The 19,108-nt window shown below is 46.0% G+C and overlaps 1 protein-coding gene across 1 annotated transcript in view; it reads right to left on the bottom strand.

Moving 5' to 3' along the window:
* Nucleotides 1–10,740: 10,740 nt before the first annotated feature.
* The window catches only part of LOC122187704 (store-operated calcium entry regulator STIMATE-like), a 29,271-nt gene continuing 20,903 nt past the window's right edge, over nt 10,741–19,108 (bottom strand). The window contains exons 5-8 of the mRNA XM_042885466.1: nt 17,430–17,542; nt 16,487–16,564; nt 15,456–15,605; nt 10,741–14,723 (exon numbers count right to left, since the gene is read on the bottom strand). Coding sequence (XP_042741400.1) covers nt 14,607–14,723; nt 15,456–15,605; nt 16,487–16,564; nt 17,430–17,542 — 458 coding nt within the window. The 3' untranslated portion in view covers nt 10,741–14,606. The remainder of the gene's footprint in view (nt 14,724–15,455; nt 15,606–16,486; nt 16,565–17,429; nt 17,543–19,108) is intronic.

The raw sequence follows: 19,108 nt of genomic DNA, 5'->3' as shown, positions 1-19,108 counted from the left end.
AGGTGCCTGTCCCTGCCTACTCAGCTGTTGGGAGGCCCCATCTGCAGTGCTGTGCCCAGACCTCAGGCCCCCAGCACAAGAAAAACACAGAGCTCTTGGAACGAGTCCAGAGAAGAACCATGAAGACGATCAGAGGGCAGGAAAAAGCTCTCCCCCCATTGCTGTGCTACAGGGCCCTGCTCCCCCTCACTCCCATCTCCACCTGGCTTCCCATTGAGATGAGAGAAAGGCAGTGGCTGTGGTCTTCATGCTTCACGGCCTAAGTACCATCAGGCGCCAACTCAAGAACAATTAATTGCTTTCTTTATTATATGGACGGTGGAAGGCAGCAGCCCCATCCCAGGCAGCACTGGCCCTACCACCTCACGGCCACATCAGCAGGGGCAGCCAGCAGCTCCAGGCACCACCCCGCAGCTGGCACAGCCATGCTCCAAGAGCACAACGCTGGTGGGCCTACACTCAGCTCTGCAGCTGCTGAGCAGGGGCTGCAGGGGAGGGCAGCACAGGCAGCACCGGCTTTTTTGTTGCTCTTCTGTCTTGCAGATGGACACAAAACCAGACCACGGCAGTCTCTGCCAACCAACTTGTCTGCACCCGATCGAGGCACCGAGCAAAGCACAAGGAAAGTGCACGGCCCACCCTGCACCGCTCCATGCTCAAACAGGACCTGAGGATCTGACCGCATGCACAGAGGCAGCTCCACAGCAACTCCCGGCTACAGACCCCACCACGGACCTGCACACACACAGACGTTCTCACGAGCAGCTGCTCACTGCTCACTTTAGGATGGAGTCAGGACCTTCAATATGGCACACATCAGCATCTCCAGGAGCCATGTCTACAACTGAACTTCGAAGATAAGGAAGGAAGAAGCTAAAAAAGGATGGGTGAGCCTAACAGAAATACCAACCCAGAAGCACTGGGACTAAGCATGCTCCTGAGACCAGGGAGGAAAGTTTAGAAGCGATGAAGACTGACAGCCTTCCTCCCTCGACCCCCAGATGACCACCAAGAAGCAATCACAGAATTTAAAAAAAAAACAAACATCTTCAAATTACAGTTTCTGATTCATTAAACCCACAGTGCCTCTTCCATTTCACGACATCTACACCACCAATTTCTGGGGAGGTTTCCTTATTGTCATCACCTCCTCCAGTTTATGCATCTGTATACCAAAGAATCACAGAAAGTTTGGGTTGGAAGGGACCTCTAAGATCACGTAGTTCCAACCCCCTGCTGCAGGCAGGGACACCTCCCATAGCCCAGGTTGCTCACAGCCCCATCCAGCCTGGCCTAGAATTCTTCCAGGGAGGGAGCACCCACAGCCTTGCTGGGCAACCTGTGCCAGTGTCTCACCACCCTCACAGTAAAGATTTCTTCCTAATACCTTGTCTAAATCAACCATCTTCCACTTTAAAACTGTTTCCCCTCATCCTGTAGCTACATGCCCACATAAAAAGTTGCTCCCCAGCTTTCCTGCATTTTGCTCACATTACACACGTTGAGGTCCTTTCCAACCCATTCTATGATTCTGTGGTTCTATGACTAGTCCCACTCCCCTGTGCTGAGCAGGGACACCACAGCTCCATCAGTGCTCTGAGCCCCTCCAGCCTGACCTTGGCTGTCAGCAGGGATGGAGCACCATCCAGGGATGGAGCCTGCGCTACTGCCTCACTACTCTCATTTTCAAACACTTCTTCCTCATATCCAACCTGAATCTTCCCTCTTTAAGCTTGAAGCTATTTCCTCTTGTCCAGTCACAACAGACCCTGCTGTAGTGTCTGCCCCCTTCTTTCCTACAGCTCCCCTTCAAATACTGAACAGACATTTCTCCTCTGCATTTTAAAAAGGCCAGATTTTCAAAGAAAACTCAATTAATCTTAATCAGTTAATGAGTGACTTGTGCTTGGGAACGTTACCTAGACTTTGGAGAGAGATGGAAACTTCATGTTTACCTGTTAAACATACGTAAAGCTTGGACTTGGTTAAAGTTTCTTTATTTGAACAGATCTTTGCTGTTTAACATCAGTGTTTTAATGTTTCATAATGCGTAAACTAAGAAATGCTTATGTTTTCTGTTGGAACTGAGATTCCACCGGGGCACAGGAAATCCCAAAGGCAGCTGAACAGGTCTGTGCAACAAGCTGCCTTCTTGGCTGCAGGGATCTCTGCCCTGCCCCACTGTAACAACCTGGGGAAACAAAAAGGTAAAAAAATAAAAGCAATAACTGACATCACCTCAAGCACTTTGAGACCTTTGGAGACTGCTGAGACTGGACACAACATCCACATGAGATTGTATAGCTGGTGACTTTTTCAACTCTTGCACCTCCCTGCCCACCAGCCCATGATATTTACTGAGAGGTCCTCTTGAAGCATCCTTCTTGCTGCCTCTCCAGCAGACACAAGCCTCACTTGCCCAACAGCTGTACCAACTGTTTGATCTGTAGTGATAAAATGAGAACAGACTTTGCCTGGGCTACCTAGAGAGGTGCTAAGCCTGTGTGCATCATATCTCAGTGTACAAGGAAGCCATAAACCACTCAAAAATCAGTGCGGCAACAGCTGTATGCGGGTGCACATCTGGCCTTACCCAGCCCTAACACAGCTCTGATGCCTCCAGCCATGAGTCCTGCACAGTTGCCTTGAACCTGTGCATCCAGTAGGGCTGTTTGCACAGCAGCTCAGCTCTGGGAGAGCTCTGCGCCGGAACTTACCTGTAAATCGGGTGGGATGGCTGTTTTCATCTCCTGTATTAAAACGAAGCCTTCATCCAAGAGGGCCATGAAACAGTTCTCAAGAAGTTTTTGTTGGTCTGGGATTGAGCTGTAGCCCCGGAACAATGAATTTTGTCACATCTCGATATTTTCATATGTGAATAATTATGGACAACATTATACTAATGTGATTCCTAAGATACATGGTCACTCACCTGGCATTTGGGTAGTTTCCTATCCAGAGAGAACGTGCATGATTATTTCAGGAATATTCCCCCATGTGAACAGTTGCTATGTCTTCCTCTTTTCCAAAGCATTTCAGATATATTGTGGGGAAATAATTGTGTTTTTTAAGCATCATGGTAAACAGACAGCAGGAAGAACCCCACTTCCAAAGGCTGTTTCTTCTGCTTCACCACTGAATGCACCCTCAGCAAGTTTGTTGATGACACCAAGATGAGTGGTGCAGCTGACATGATAGAAAGAAGAGATGCCATCCAGTGGGGGCCTGGACAGGCTTGGGAAGTGAGCACATGAGAACCTAATGAGGTTCAATGAATGCAAAGTGCAAGGTGTTGCACTAAGTTTGGAGCAATCTCAAATTTGTGTACAGAATGGAAGAAGAACTCCTTGAGAGCAGCACTGCAGAGAAGGACTTGAGGGTCCTCGTGGATGAAAAGCTGGGCATGAGCCAGCAGTGCATGCCTGCAGCCCAGAAGGCCAACTGCATTTCTCAGAAGGAGGGTGGCCAGCAGGGCAAGGGAGGTGATTACTCCCCTCAACTCTATCCATGCGAGGCCCTATGTGGAGTACTGGGACCTCAGAAGGACATGGAGCTGTTGGAGCAGGTCCATGAAGATAAGAGGGCTGGAGCACCTCTCCTATGAAGACAGGCTGAGGGAGCTGGGGGTGTTCAGCACGGAGAAGACTCCAGGAAGACTCCATTGCAGCCCTCCAGTGCTCAAGGGGAGCTAATACACAGGAGGGAGAATGACTTTCTACACAGTCTGACATTGATAGGAGAAAGGGGATTGTTTCTAAACTGAAAGAGGGGAGTCTCAGGTCAGATATTAGGAAGGAATTCTTCATTCAGAAGGTGGTGATGCCCTGGCACAGCTGCCCAAAGCTGTGGTACCCATCCCTGGAGCAGCACTGGGCAGCCTGAGCTGGGGTGGGAGGGGAAGGAGAGGAGAGCAGCCAGCCCACAGCAGGGATTGGAGCAGGGCAGGCTTTAAGATCCCTTCAACCTAAGCCAGTCTATGATCCTATGATTATATGTATGTCACTTCAAAACTAAGACCTCAAATTTATTTCTATGGAAACCACAGCAGATATGAAGAGCACAGTAACACAATTAGGTAGAGCAAATTCTCAGCTACAAAAGCCTTTTTTCCAGCATAGTCACCACCATTAGCTAGGCATTTTTGCCAGTGGTGAACAAGAGCCTGCATGCTGTGCTTGTGAGATTCTACATGGCTGTCTGGAACGTGGCTTGTCTTTCCCATTGCTGTTATCACTGCTGAAATGCACCACCCACCTCACTGTTCTCACAGCCACTGTTTGGTCTCTATAAACACTCAGCAAATGTCAACAAATGTCAGTGGGTGACATTTTTTCTGCACAGAGGGATTCAGTTCCTCACCTTTGCTCCATATGCATTTGCATGTCAGATGCCACTGTGTCAGGCTGCCCCTCTGCTGCCATCTGTCACACAGCAAGAACATGTAATGGAATACCAGCAGGAGGGTTGCCTGTCCACTGCCATCCCACCAACATCTGTCTTTGACATTGTATATCAACATCATAAAATGGGATAAAATACTGTCAGAGCAGCTTTCTCAACTGCATGGCAGGCAATGACATTCGTTATCCGAAATGAACACAAATGACCTGCAGAAATGCATGCATCTATGGGTACTTCACTGATATTTTAGAGGCAAGTACCATGAAGAAACCTCACAGATGCTACAATAGCGTTGTCAGCGTATTTATTTATTGCGCTCAGCAGTCAGGACGTAGCTGTGATGCCCAAATACCCACAAGATCAGAGTATGCCTGAGTTAAAAGCAGTCACCACTCTGTGCCAGACCGTGTCCAACAATCATTTTATTTACTAAACCATTGTAGCAAACACCATTCAACACATAGAAAGAACGCCCGTAATAAAAACTAAAATGGAAGTTGCACGCTTTGATATTGACCCACCCCCTTTTTAATGACTTAAGGTAGAAATTGGGTACCCATGGCTATGGTGAGCTTAGTGCAAGGGGTAGAAATGTGGAATAATGTCACAACAATCATCCTGGTGAGGTTGTGCAGCTCAGCTCTCAACCAAAGACACTTTTGGGTGGCTCATCTTTAGACTTCTCAAAGACCGTTTCGTCGCCCGTCCGAGCCCGGCTGAATATGGAAGGTGCTGCAGTGCCCATTTGTTCTTGAAAAAGAAAACCAGGAGAGCAGGCAATCAGTGAAGGAGTTCTGGCAGTAATGCTAATGCTGCTAAAGCAGAGAAACCTTTGAGAAATATTTCATCAGCCCATCAACTTTGCAAACCCAGCGCTCCCATTCCAAGCACTGGGCAGCTTCCAGCGTCTGAAGGTGGTCATCACCATCAGTGACCCCAAATCCCCGCAGGTGATTTATAAACTATAGTGAGGTTCAAGATATCGCCCTGAATAAGGGTGTTAATTCATCATTTTTCTTTGTAATCTCCCACTGGTGTAGAAAAGCAATACATATATCTATATATATCTAAATATAACCCCAAGTCTAGGAAAAAGGATCCAGATTTTCAGTTTGGGCAACCACTCTTTGACTGTGGGACCAACATGTGGTCGGAACTCAGCCCAGAAGGCAGTCAGGGCTCTCCCTCCCACTTTGTCCAGCCGAGGAGAACGACCACTTGAGGCAGAGCCTGGGTGCCACCTACTGATGTCATCTACTGATTAAATGGTTGTGCAGCCAGGCCAGGGGTGTAAGCACATTGCTGGCTGCTCATTTGGAGCTGCACTCATTCACTGACAATAGCTTTAAGTTCATGCTTGACATTGGAAGGTTTTTTTCATTATTTCCATTAAACAGAAGAGACTCACCACACTGCTTCATGACTTGGTAGGTTTTGGACTTAATTTCCTGGTTTTTGGAAAGGTTTCCTCTAGCTCCTTTGAGATCTTCCTCCTTCACTGGAGGACGCTTCTTTTTCACTGGCTCTGGCTAATAAGAAAAAAGTATCACCCACACATCAGCATTTGATGTTTAGGACCCATAGGGAACAGAGCTGCCTGGATGCAATGGCTACCACATGCAGAGCTGCTAATCCTGTGTTCCACCCATAATTCTGTACTCCACCTCTAAGACCGTACACAGCTGCTCCATGTTTTACACATCCTCAGCTCCATATCGGGGCAGGATGTCATTACCCCTCCCCAAATGGTCACCATTACCATTCTGGTTCAGAACTTGCCCTCTGATTGCCCACCCTATGGAGATGCCTGGTCCTTCTGCAAGTGAAGACCAAGATCGGAAATCAAAGTATTTGTCTGATGTTCAGGAAGGGATAGAAAAAACAACAACAAAACAACCCAAACCTGCTTACAGTCTATCATGCTAGCAGGAAATCAGGGTAACACAGAAGAGTATCAGCCTCTCCTCACATTCAGTGCTTACAACGTGCATTAAATCCCAACACGACCCCCATCGGCGCTCTCAGCGCCCTGCAGCGCATTCACTGTGTTTGAGGGCTGGGCAGACCACGCATTGGGGTGTGAGGAGCTCAGTTTCACCACCCTCACAGCAAATGTCATCATTTCATCATCATGTCATCAAACAGATGGAACACGCATGCACTCCGACAGCAACATGCGTGTGCATCAGTGAGAAACTTCTCTGACCACCCGTCCACACGCAGGTCCTGTGATTTGGATTTTGGCAGCGGTGGAGACCAGTGGAACATTTCTGTGCCACTGCTTGTAAAGCTAAAAAGGGGTTGTGGAGAGAGAACACTGCAGGGCACAAGCTGCTGGAGCAGTGGGTGCCGGGGGGCCTGGCCGTGCTGGGGCTCTGGCACAGCTCCCACTGGCTGTCAGCTCCCAGAGAACTCGGGGCTGGCAGTGAGCCGCTCCACAGCGTGCCGTGGGAAACAAAACAGCCACGAGATCTCCGGGGAAAACACTGCGAGTATCCAAAGAAAGACTGAGCTGAGAGCAAATCCTTCCAAATTCACAGCGGGTTTGGGCTGGTGAGCTGTGAACCAAAACCATCTCCACGGCCATCTGCTATAGGAACTGGTTGGGGTCATCCATGTGAAGTGAGCACAGAGCTGTGCTGGTGCCCATACGGAAAGGGGAAGAAATACCGCGTTTTGTTAACAGCAATATGAAACCTGCTAAGGTGCTTTGCCTGCTGTTAGCAAGGGCTGATAACTGTGAGGCTGCTTCCCAGAGGTTTTCCTGGGACAGGGAGAGGAGCGCTGGAGACACGCCAAGTCACCAGAGAGCTGAACTCCATCCAGTTTTAAAGTAAAACTTCTCGTGCTGCGATCAGGGCTTGGTTTTCCACCAGAGCAGTTGCTGTGGGTTAGCTGTCCTGCAGCTAAAAGCACGACGGTGCTGCACAGCGAGGTGGCCATGAGCCACAGCACTGAGCCCCAGTCCTGTTGGTGCAGAGCTGCGCCCATCGCTGCCAGCAGCAGTGAAGCTGTGAGTGCTGTGCTGGAAGGTGTGGGGCACTGCTTTCAAGACTTTTTCTTTGCAGTAAAGTCAACAGGGAGAACTGAGCTACTCTGTGTGGCTGAGGGACTGTGCCCCGCTGCCCTTCCCATGTCCTCTGCCTCTTCTTTTCTTGCACGCTCACAAGTCAGGCATTGCTTTACACGGCAGCACACCTTAGAGCAGACACATCCTTCCAAACTACTGTCAAAGCTTCAGATAATTGTCTGAAAAAACGTGTTGGAAAAGCAGAGATCTGTCAGGACAACATCCCAGACCAGAGCAGTGAAAATTCCTTTCCCTTCCTACAGAAACGTGAGCGCTTGCAGTACAACAGAATATATTAAGAGCCAACTAATTAAGCATACAGAAGGCAGCTGCTTTCCTTTGCCACACAGTGACGACCCCATAAAACTCAGTCAGCAAGCTCTACGAGCAGAGCCTGTTTCACCACTTCACCGTAAGCAAACAATCAGCGCAGAGCACAGCGTTCACTGCACAACCAGAGCTGCTCTGCTCGCTGCCAAGCTGTGCTGTGAGCTGTGAGCTCTGACCGCTGCCAGCCTCCCAGCCGTGCCCCGTACCTGCGACATAACTGCAGCTCCCGCGGCTCCGATCCCTGCCGCCCAGCTGTGCTTAAACGCAGCGCCGTGCAAAACACGTTGTTCTCCCAGACTTATATAGAGCATCCAGCGTGAGGTCAGGGGTGGGGTCACCTTCCCAAAGCAGTGCCCGGATGATTCAGGCCTCGCGGGGTTATTCCTGGCAGTGACTGCAGGGCTCGCAGCGCGGCTGTGATGGGAGCGGACAGCTGGGGTGGGAGGGGGGCTGCCCTGCAGGGGGCCGCCGGGATCTGACTAAATGAACTTTAAAAGGCAAGACTTGGTTACAGACACAAACTTCGAATTCTCTGGATGGGAAGGGAGGCCAGCCGTTCTTTTCCTGCACAGAGAAATAAGCTCTCTGTGAAATTTATATAAACCTAGCATCAAAAGCATAACACGATGCCCTGAATCTCTCTTGCATGGGAAGCAGTGGACCCCGCTCCATAGGAAGAAATGGTTGTGATTGTTTGGGGGTAAAAAAAACTCAGTTTTGCAGTTTGTGAGGTCAGATTCAGCTTTACCCTGACGGGGAGTGCTGCTGAGCTTGCTCTGACACCTGCTCTCACACACTGGAGAGCAAAACCCCTCCCTGCTTCCAGCAGTGCTCAGCAGCTCCCCATGGTGTGCACAGGGATGGGCTCAGTGCTCTTCTCTCTGACTAATGTAAAACCTTCTCCAAAGCTTCTCAGATTCATTTCCTAAATGATTTTTTAACCAAATAGAAAGAAAGAGACCTTTAGGCCAGGGGAGTTGTCTCTTGATTTTTGTAATTTTTTTTTTTTTCATTAATTCTTTGCATCACACAAAAGATTGGCTTCTGTGACCACAACCCACAAGTAGCAAGCACCAGGGCTGGAGCCAGCTTTGGAGAGGCAGGCCAGGCGCTCCTCCCAGCAGTGCCCACCAGGAACAGGACGGCAGTACAAACCTCCCCAGCCTCCCCACGTCTCCGTGCACCCACTGACTGCCACTGCAGCTCTGCCCATGCAGCTCTGCCCAATGCACCTTCCTCTGTGCAACTGTGGAGCAGTGGCTGGAGTGTTAGGCAGCACTATGGATGTCACACACCCAACCTTTCCTTATGCTGAATTTTTGTTTGGAAGCTGCATTTTAGTAAACTGGAAGAAAAGTTTCTGTGCAATAACGCTATGATAACAGTGGGAAGGAAAATCACTCGCTCCAGGCAAAGTACTGTTTTTCCCCCAGGAGAAAGCTGAGGTTCCCATCAGTGTAGGCAGCACAGCCCGATGCTCTCCAGTGTGTCCCAGCCCAGGCAGATCCTCTCTCTTTGACTCAATGGCACATTTTCTAAACCAAAGCTGAAGCAAAATCACAACCATTTCTTCTTACGGAGTGGGGGCCAATTTTTCCTCACAAGAAAGCTCAGCTTAAACCAACCTGTGCTGCCTTTCTGAGTATGAGCCTCACTCACCTGGTCGAGGTCCCGAGGACTTCTGAATACAAGGAGCATCAAAGTCCAGTCAGTTTATTGCAGCTTATCCTCCTTTCTCTGTAACCAAGGTATGCAAAACTCCTTTCCTAAGAGGTGGTGAAAAGAGGGCGATGACCACAGTGAGTGTAGTGAATGTGCACACCTGGCCCTCCAGAAGTCACAGCTCTTGCTGCAGACTAGATTTCTCCTCCAGGAACCCGTGCACACCCCTGGTGGGCTGCCAGGCAGAAGATGGCTCCTTGAGTTCCCTGTAAGGATGCAGTATGGGGACAGGGGTGCCTGGGTGCAGTAAGCGATAAGCAATGAAAGTAATGCACAAACACAAGAGAGGAGTAACAAAGGATTGACACTGTGCAGGCCCAGCCCAACAAACTGAAACAAGCTGCTTCCACTGAGAGAGAATTGGTGAAAGCAGCAGCAGCAGCTCATCAGTACCACGATTCCTGCTGTTTCAGCACAAGGGTGTCGAAGTTTTCTGGTTCATGTCACAGCTTCACAGGGCTGCAGCTCTCCTTCTTGCTAGCACTACCTGCTCCCCCAGCGCTCTAGGAAACGGATGGCAGATGCTCCAACATCTCAGGGGAAGAAGGCACCTGAAGAGTAAGACAGCATCATTATGTCCCCGCAATAGGGGTGGTTGTGAAGCAAGCATGGGCTACACTCATTTTACTGGGTGTAGAGACACGCACGTGCTTGCTGCAGAACCCTTCAGTAACCACAGACAACCCTGCACTGCACAGACTGCAGGAGCATTGCCTTCTTCAGCCAGAAGAGAACCAGCACTACTTCCCCCTCCCCATCTCACTCTGCTTTGTGTAGCAGCTACCAAGGGAGCAGGATGACGTTGCTCCTGAGGTGGTGACAGGAGGCTGCTGGGCTCTGGAAGCAGATGTCCCCATGCAGTCCTTAGCTCACAGGTAAGACCAGGGAGTTCTGCAGTACGGCAAGGCTTCTCAGCAAACATCTCTGCCCCTGCAGGGACAGGATGCTGGAGGTAAACCCAGACATTTCTCAGTTTACGTATTTTTGTGCCCCGATGACCAACAGGTGTGACTTTGTTCAAAGAGCAGAAGGTGGGCTGTGACAATGAGCTGGGTGGAAAAGCACATTAACCAAGCTCTGCATCCCAGAGGTCTTTGGGTCTGCGTTCTGCACCTCTCAGGATGCACAGACAGGGCTTAACCTTCCATTTGTGAATACAGAGGGTTACGAACATTGAGACAGGCTCACTTTTACAAAGAATGAGCACAGAACAAGTGTACAAATCAGTAATAAGTCAACTTTATTGTAAACTGTTATACAATGCAATTACATAAGATACCCTTAGAAGTTTAAGGTAACACTACTGATTAACAATGTGGTCCAGACAGAGGGCAGCAGAATACAGCTGTCTGTTTTGCTCACGCAGGCTCTGCTCTGACTTTACTTACAAACAAACCCAACATTCAGTTTGAGGCAGATACTCACGCAAAGACAGAAACACCTACAAAAGAGTCCCTTTTTTAAAGATACTGCAGTTTTACTTTGTAAAACTATAGTAGTTATTTTCAGTAATTGAACTGGAAACTTTAAATACACAAAAAGTTTGCACCCCGATGCTGTAAGACCTACTTTGACTTGATGTGGCTGAATTTATTCTCTTCCATTACCGCTTTCTCCTGCAAAAGCACAGCAAAGTTGCAAACGTGGGTCGGTCAAGCACAGTGGCAGAGATCCCTTGTGATGCTCGGCTCCCTCAGAGCCTCTCCTTGCTCCCCTGGCACCACAGCCGGCACCTGCGGGCAGGGATCACTTTGCATTGCTCTAATTTGCAACTCAATTTCTGAGTTTTCCCTGAAGAAAAGCTAAAAGTACATTTTAGTGAGCAACATGAACATACAGCGTTCTCCTACTGAAAGTAAGATAAGGGGACCTGAATGTGTTAAAGCCAGAAATTGAAAACCAAGTAGTAGACAACACCGGCGTTACAAATCCGTGCGGATGTGTCGCAGGTCAGAACCAGGAACAGTTACTACATCCAGGCTGACCTACACTGGTAAATCTCATCTCCACCAATACCACTTTCTCGGTAAGTTACAATCCCTTTTCTTACTTTGGCATATAGTACGCAGCTTATTTTCATTAAACAATCACATGTTTTCAAGCACAGCCTGAACTGAACTTCACTATGAGCTATCATGAACTGCATTTACCAGGAGTGAACTCAGAGTGCCAATCTGAGGACAAACACAAGTGCTGCCATCATGTGATATTATGATGATTGGATCAACTCTTGATGAAACGCTCACTGCAGCTGGCCTGCAGTCCATGCCAATGAGCAGCACGATGCAGTGCAGCGCTGGGCAAATCCTCCCCCTGCACAGGAGCACGCCATCTCATACCTACAACTACAACTCTGACTTTCATCTCCCGAAGAGGAGAACTGCCAGTTGTACATTTTTTGTTTCTTTCTCACGTGATAATGTGAAACAACCAGCAGAAATCCAGGCTTGGGGATTCGGCCAAGGTTGTGAACAAGAACCCTGTCTTAGCAGAGAAAGTTAGAGCTGTTTTTCTCCCTCTGAAGACACACCCCTCCTTCCATTACTGCCTTACAATGCTTGACTTCTGTCTCTTTGGCTCATAGTGCTTTACTGTTTCCTCTTGCTAGGCATATCGGAATCTCAAACCAAGCGACATTTAAGCACTTAGGACATGAAAAGTTAGGCATCTGTAGCCCTCGCTAAAACCACCCTCAAGAAACTGCTCCGCAGTGCTAATTATCCTTTTGTACTTGGTCAGTGAGTTTGAGGTCTGCTCAAAACAAGCATTTTACATGATTAAGGCCATAATTTCACACTGACATTTCACAGACTAAACATGAGACTAGAAATAGATATCATTTCAATAACTTAAGTAATTAGAGGAGGGAAAAGGAAGATAAAATGAAAGCTTGTACAGTTGAATTTGTATGCGCTGCTCAGTTGATGAGGACAGTAATGACTGTGCAGTGGTGTGCAGCACGTGTGACATACTTCTATTTCACCATGTGAAACTGAACAAAGCCTATGCTGAAAATATAAACACATCTACGACGAGAGCCAGCCCCATCTCCCAACTCCCTTTATTACAGCGAGCTGTACGAGGCTGCTCTGCTGATGCAAATGAATTCCTTGAAGTACTGTGCTTCTGGAGACATGAGCCTGCCCAACCAACAACAATCAGAAGATGCGAGTCAATGAAATCAACGAACAACAAAACAAAAAACGGAAACAGAGGCAACCCTGATGAGGGACGTTTTCCCATTTCCCTATCCTCCACTTCAGAAAAACTCAATTGAGCTTCCATTGTCATTAGCTTCTAGATTTAGTCTAAAAGAAACACTAGTATTTAAACTTATTGCAGTTATTACATTTCAGTGCACAGTAACAGAGGTCAGTGGCTCAACTAAACTTGCAAACGTCAGGTTTGGTACAATGTCCCTTTGAGTCATGCCAAGGTGCTCCCTGAAGTCTCAGAGAGCTGTGATCACCTCAGCAGCCGAGCAGGAAAAAGGAAAGCTGGAACAGTGAGAAGGAAGGGAGTGCACAGTTCAGTATTTACTAAGGCCCGAGAACCACACGGAGGTGGTCTGGATAATACATCATTTTAAGACCTAGTAAATTCATAAAAAATGTAAAAAATCTTACAAAGTTCTGAGCAGTTTTCTGATGAAACTGTTTGGTTTAAGGCTTGGAACACTTCTGATGTCCAAACACTAAAACAGACTTGCAATTAGTCTCTGCTGTCACTCCTCTGACACACCGCCTTGTCCTGCACAAGGTTCAGCTCAGCAAGGAAAGCTGTCAGAAGCAATCATTTAGAACGTAGGCAAAGCAAAAGATGTCCCTGACAATGTCTGCAGGGTTTTAGAGCAGCACACGTTGTCAATTGCTAGAAGACATATGCTGAGAACTGTAGAAGTTCTGCAGTGACTGTACTACACCTCTCTTCTTTTACACACAAAAGGATAACCAGGCTGACAGGAAATCAAACAGAAGAAACCAATTTTTTAAGCACATGACGTAGAACAATGCTTTTTCAACAAAAATAAGCATGGGACAGAATTATTCACAATATTGTAGCACAAGTCCTCCAATCAGATCAAGGCCCTGGATGGTGCTATGCAAGGAAAAGCCTCAGGAAGGTTCCATCCCTCTTGCATTGCATGAGAGATTCATACAACAGACTTTCAGAAATGGAAATAAATTCATCCATAGATACTCATTCCACAAAGAAGTAACCTACCACGACAGATTTCTGTTACACGCTAAAGTGCACATTTGTCAAATATGCAAACAACACCTCTCATTAAACAAAGGTATTCCCAAATCACGTGGTCGAAATCACGCTGAGGACTGCATTTTTACTGATGTTTGGTGATTTCAGCAGTGACAGAGAGCTTTTCCCTTTGCAACCCCTTTGTCTGAAACCAGGACACAAGGATAAAATGATTTTCACTACAAATCTTTTGACCTTTTCTGCACAAAAAAAGGGAACAACACCCTTTTCTCTGACAAAGAGAATCTTTAAATACAACCGTATGAAAATATAACTTAAATATAAAATAGTCAAATAGATTTGAGGAATCTTGGAAAAAATCTTTGTTCCACCTATTAGTTCCATAGGTACCTGGTAGCAAGTAAACATTTGTACTTAAAAAAATAACATCAAGTTACAGCTTGTAGCCATAAACTATTCTGCTCTAGGAATTATGCTGCAAAAGCCAGTTTTAGTAATAAAACACACTCTAACTTATTCAATTTGGATGCCTTTTAGAGAACATCTTATACTGCATCATTCAGTAACCACAAAGGAAAGGTTACTGCAGTTGTTTTCTCTATCTTCTCTGAAATGTCAGATACAATCACCTCAGTGACTCCTCCTTAACAATGCTGCTTTCACATAGGATGAAAAGACATTCTTGCATAATTGGTCAGTGTGTCTGTAGTGCAACTGAACTGCAAGTCTTCCAACTGACTGCATCGTGTTGACAGACCTTGCTTTGGAGTCAGTTTGTATGAAAGTGAGAAGCAACTGCAACATTAAAACCCACTGACTGAGAAGTTCTTGCCGTGAAACCCGCTGACACAGGTCAGGGCATGCATCATACTGGCAGACCAAAACGATGCTTCTTCTTCTTAACGGGCTTCAGGTTGGTCAGTCTACGCAGATCCTCCTCCACGTCCGATTCCTCCATCTCATCGTCTGCTGAGATGAGGATCTACAAACAAATCACAGTTTCTGAGTAATGTACAAAGTCACAGTCTTTCCTCATCCTGCAAAGCATCTTACTCCAGAACACAATTTGGATTTACAGTCAGTTCTACCCAGCAACATCACACATCCTACCTGGAACCTCAAGCAAGTTTCAAAGAAGGACACACACCTATTAATCTCCACTATAGTCAGACTCTGGGGAAATCAACTCTTTGAAAGGGTTGATAACAGCAGGACAAGGGGAAATGGTTTGAAGTTGAGGGAGGGAAGATTGAGCTTGGATGTCAGGGTGAAGTGCTTTACAGAGAGTGGTGAGGTGCTGGAACAGCTGCCCAGAGAGGCTGTGGATGCCCCGTCCATCCCTGGAGGTGTTCAAGGCCAGGTTGGATGGGGCCCTGGGCAGCCTGGGCTGGTATGAAATGGGGAAGTTGGTGGCCCTGCCTGTGGCAGGGGGTTGGAGATTCGTGATCCTTGAGGTCCCTTCAACCCTGGCCATTCTGTGATTCTGTGATCTGCGACATTTATGTACACATTGTGTCTTCCTGCCCTCCAGAAGGAAAACAACCAGCTAATGAGTGGTGCAACAGCACCATCTTCTTATCTGCTTCTCAACTGCCAACACTAGGAAGCCTGCAAAGAACATCAAAACCAATTCCACGATGTTACAGTGAAATCAATGGCGTGAGGGAGGAATTGCACTGATACCGCATTAATTGCAATAATGAACTCTACATACTTCTGACTCTGACTCTTCGTGTGATGCTGCTCTCCTGTAGCGGACTTTACTTCCATTTCTTGAATCTTGTCCTGCTTCTTTTTCTTCAAGTTTAGCTTTTGTCTTCCCTTTCTTCATAAGAAAATTATCTACAACCCAGAAGATAAATGCCTGGTAACGAGAAGGAGAAAAGTGACAGTTCAGTTCTCTTCAGGTAGCATATGCTCATTCGGTCAACATGTAGACAGAATCAGGAAAACTTAACAATAATGCTGAATTGGCCAAACAGTTAAGTTTTACATAAGCACTCGGCTCCATGGCTTATCATACACTGCACAAATTCTCTAGAACACATCTACTTTATTCCAGGGAAGCAGAGAACAAGAAAAACAACTGTTGTTCAGAGTGATCATTAACTCCTCATGCAGAAACCTGAGTGGCTTTAGGCAGACATTTTAGTGCAACGAAGCTTCCCATTTCAAAGAAAATCCATGCTTGAGCAAAATAAGGAGAGAAAGAGCTGCCAGCAGTTATTAAATGCAAAGACACCATTTCTGGCTCTAGTCTCGACTCCCAGACTGCTGGAAGGGTGATGGATTTGGTAAGGATGGTGGCACATTTGCACTTCTCCACTCCTGTGTTGCCCAGTCACTAACAGCTGTGGTCAGACACAGGATACTTCACACTGCAGCTATCCTTAGCCTAACTGCTTTCTAAAGCAGATTTCATTGTCATTTTACAATCCCTATGTGTTCCATTTCTACATTCAATCTACTCATGTCATCAGCCCAAAGAAGTCAGCAAAGCACTTCTATACCTCTCCTGAGCCTGGTTACTTAGTTATGTGTGCATTTCAGCTATGTGCAATCCACATATCCAGGCATTTTCTCCTCTCTTCAACACTTTTCCTTTTAAAAAAATTAAGATAATTAACACAAGAAGATACACTGTGCTTTAAGGATTAACATTAATTAAGGATTAATGATATTTAACTAACAGATGGGAGAAAAATGCAAGTAAACATCTCACTGAAGCATGCAAGTTATACTGACATTAACAAAGAAGGGAACTATCAACATGACGATAGCCAGCTCCAACTGGGGGTTCTCTATAGGATTCAATAAAGCTACCTGTGAAAAGAAAAGGAGTAAATTCAGATCATGGCAGCATGGGCACACAACTGCATTACTAAGTGCAACTGCTGATGTACTAGCTAACTCTATATACAGTTCATGTGAACATAAAAAGGATAGCTCTGTAGAAAAGGAGAGTATTTAGGACAGCTTATAAATCACCACAGATAAGTGAGTGGGGTTGGCAAGAAACTTATCTCTGTCATTTTTGTTTACAGAAGTTTGAGGAGATGCTTTCAAATAATTTCGACCATTTAAGAGCTGCACGTTCCTTGGGAACTTGTTTTTAAGTCTTATCTTAAGGAAATTTAAACAGACCAGGGCTGTACAAAACACATGGTAAGATAACTCAGTTCCCCAATTAGCCCACATAAGAGGGACTAACTGGTTTTAGTGTGCTATAGCACCACACACATCACTCTCAGTGCTAAGTTACACAGATGCTACCAAAATGAATCCAGTCATCAGCAGCCAGCTTCCCTGAACCACTGCAAATTACCAACAGCCTGCAGTTTACTTCTATGAAGAAGGTGATGCAAAGGAAATTTAAAATACAATAGAAAGGAAAATGAAGTACCTACAAATGTAAGTTAAACAATTAGAAAAGAAGTGTTCAGACAAGCAGATAGAATAAAATTTTATATATTGCAGTGTATATAAAAGAAAAACAAACTATGATAGGATATTTCTGGCAATTAATGTCAGAAAACCTAATCAAGGAACAGGAACATACCTATCCTACAGAATGAAATGGCACTGAGTGCAGTCAGTTATGATGCTTGATGTTGGAACATCAGAAATCAGAATTTATGGCTTGCGCCTGAATTTTTTTTTGCCTGTAAGATGCAGTAAAACTACAAACCTCCTTCCACTGAGGTATCAGAAGCACTATAATGATGATGGTCTTCTCAAATGTCATAATCATTATGTACAGAGCACACTGACCCATCCAAGCACTGCACTGCAGTGGGTCACCTGCCAGAGAGAAGAAAAGTTCAATATACACATATGGTTGGTTTTACCTCACAGCAAACACTTGAGAAAAGCAGTATGAGAAGAAGGACAGTTACACCCTTTTGGAGTGCCCTCTCCTACTTCCCAAGTGCTGTTCCTACCACCCCTGTCCCACTCCACCCCAATTTAGCACATATAGACTACCTTCAATATATCTTTCCTCTCTACAAAGCTGGCTTTTGTAATCACCCGATGGTAATTACAGCAACAGGTGCAAATGCCACCATCAAAAATGTAAATGAATAAAACGTTCATCAGGATCACACTTCCATTTCAAACTGAAAGGGTTTGAGTATCTGCAGCAGCCCAATAGGACATGGCAGAGTGAAAACCTATTATCTGCCTGGACAAAAATGATGGTACACAAACATCTGAGCAGGAAAACTACAGGCAGATTTTGTGGATGCATGGAGAAGAAAAGAGAAAAGAGAGGAATGGTAGCATTTCACTGGGAGCCAAAAGGAAGCTTTGCTGGGGGAGGTTGTTGGCCTCTTACGCTTCCCAACTGCCTTCTGTCTGCAACTGCAGCTTAGATCTTGTCAGCCTGGGGGTGAATAATGTGCAATGGAAATTCAGATGCCTTCGTGTATTTGTAATGCATAATGGATAGTTGCTACTTCCTTTTATGGAACATTTCTGAAAGGCTTTCAATGTTAATACTTGGTGATGATCTTGAGACTTAACTGTTTGCTGATTAAAAAACAAAAACAAATCAGACCACAGTCCAAAACAAGGGACATTTTCTAAGTAAGCTTTACAGTAAGAGGTAATGGATCAACACTCAGTAGTCCAAGACAAAAACAGTTAAACACTTGAGTTCTACCACTATGTCCTGCAATTAAGGCTTCTTTTGTAAAGGGAGAAGAACAGTGATAAAATTTGAAGGCAGAAACATCACAAAGTCAGAAGTGAGCAACTGTCATTCTCCTGGGGATGAGAAGACTGAGTTAAATTTGACAATGACATTGTATACTCCACATTTTTGTTTGCATTCTCTAGTTTTCTTCACTAAGTAAAATACAGAAAAATTCTATTTCTGGAGATCCTTTCCAACTGTAATTTTAAAATATAATTTATAAAATTATGTAATTCAAGTGAAAAAGAAGTCTGTAGCAACATCATATCCAAGAAGCGTTCCAGTAATATGTGGGACATTTGTACATTCAAAGATTCAGTACATAAACTCAAACCTCGGAGGGAATTGGCTGATTTAGTTGCCAAGCCACCCTCGATGATATTTGCAAAGTCACAGTGGTGAGGTGAAGTCCTCAGCAACTGAAAAACAGGCAACGTCAGACCCATTTTTAAGAAGGGTACAAAGGATGACCCTGGGAACTAGTGACCTGTCAGCCTCACCTCTGTGCAAGGCAAGATGATGGGGCAGATCCTCCTGGAAGCTGTGCTAAGGCACATGGAACAGAGGGAGGTAATATGGGACAACCAGCACGGCTTCACCACGGGCAGGTCCTGCTTGACCAGGTTTGTGCTGGGACCGCAGCTCTTTAATGTCTTCATCAGTGACGCTGG

This window comes from Lagopus leucura, unplaced genomic scaffold (genome assembly GCF_019238085.1).
Source record: "Lagopus leucura isolate 7727_CA_CO unplaced genomic scaffold, USGS_WTPT01 Super-Scaffold_100050, whole genome shotgun sequence".
Lineage (NCBI taxonomy): Eukaryota > Metazoa > Chordata > Aves > Galliformes > Phasianidae > Lagopus > Lagopus leucura.
The sequence above is the reverse complement of the archived record's forward strand: the minus strand, read 5'-3'. Positions and strand labels throughout refer to the sequence as shown.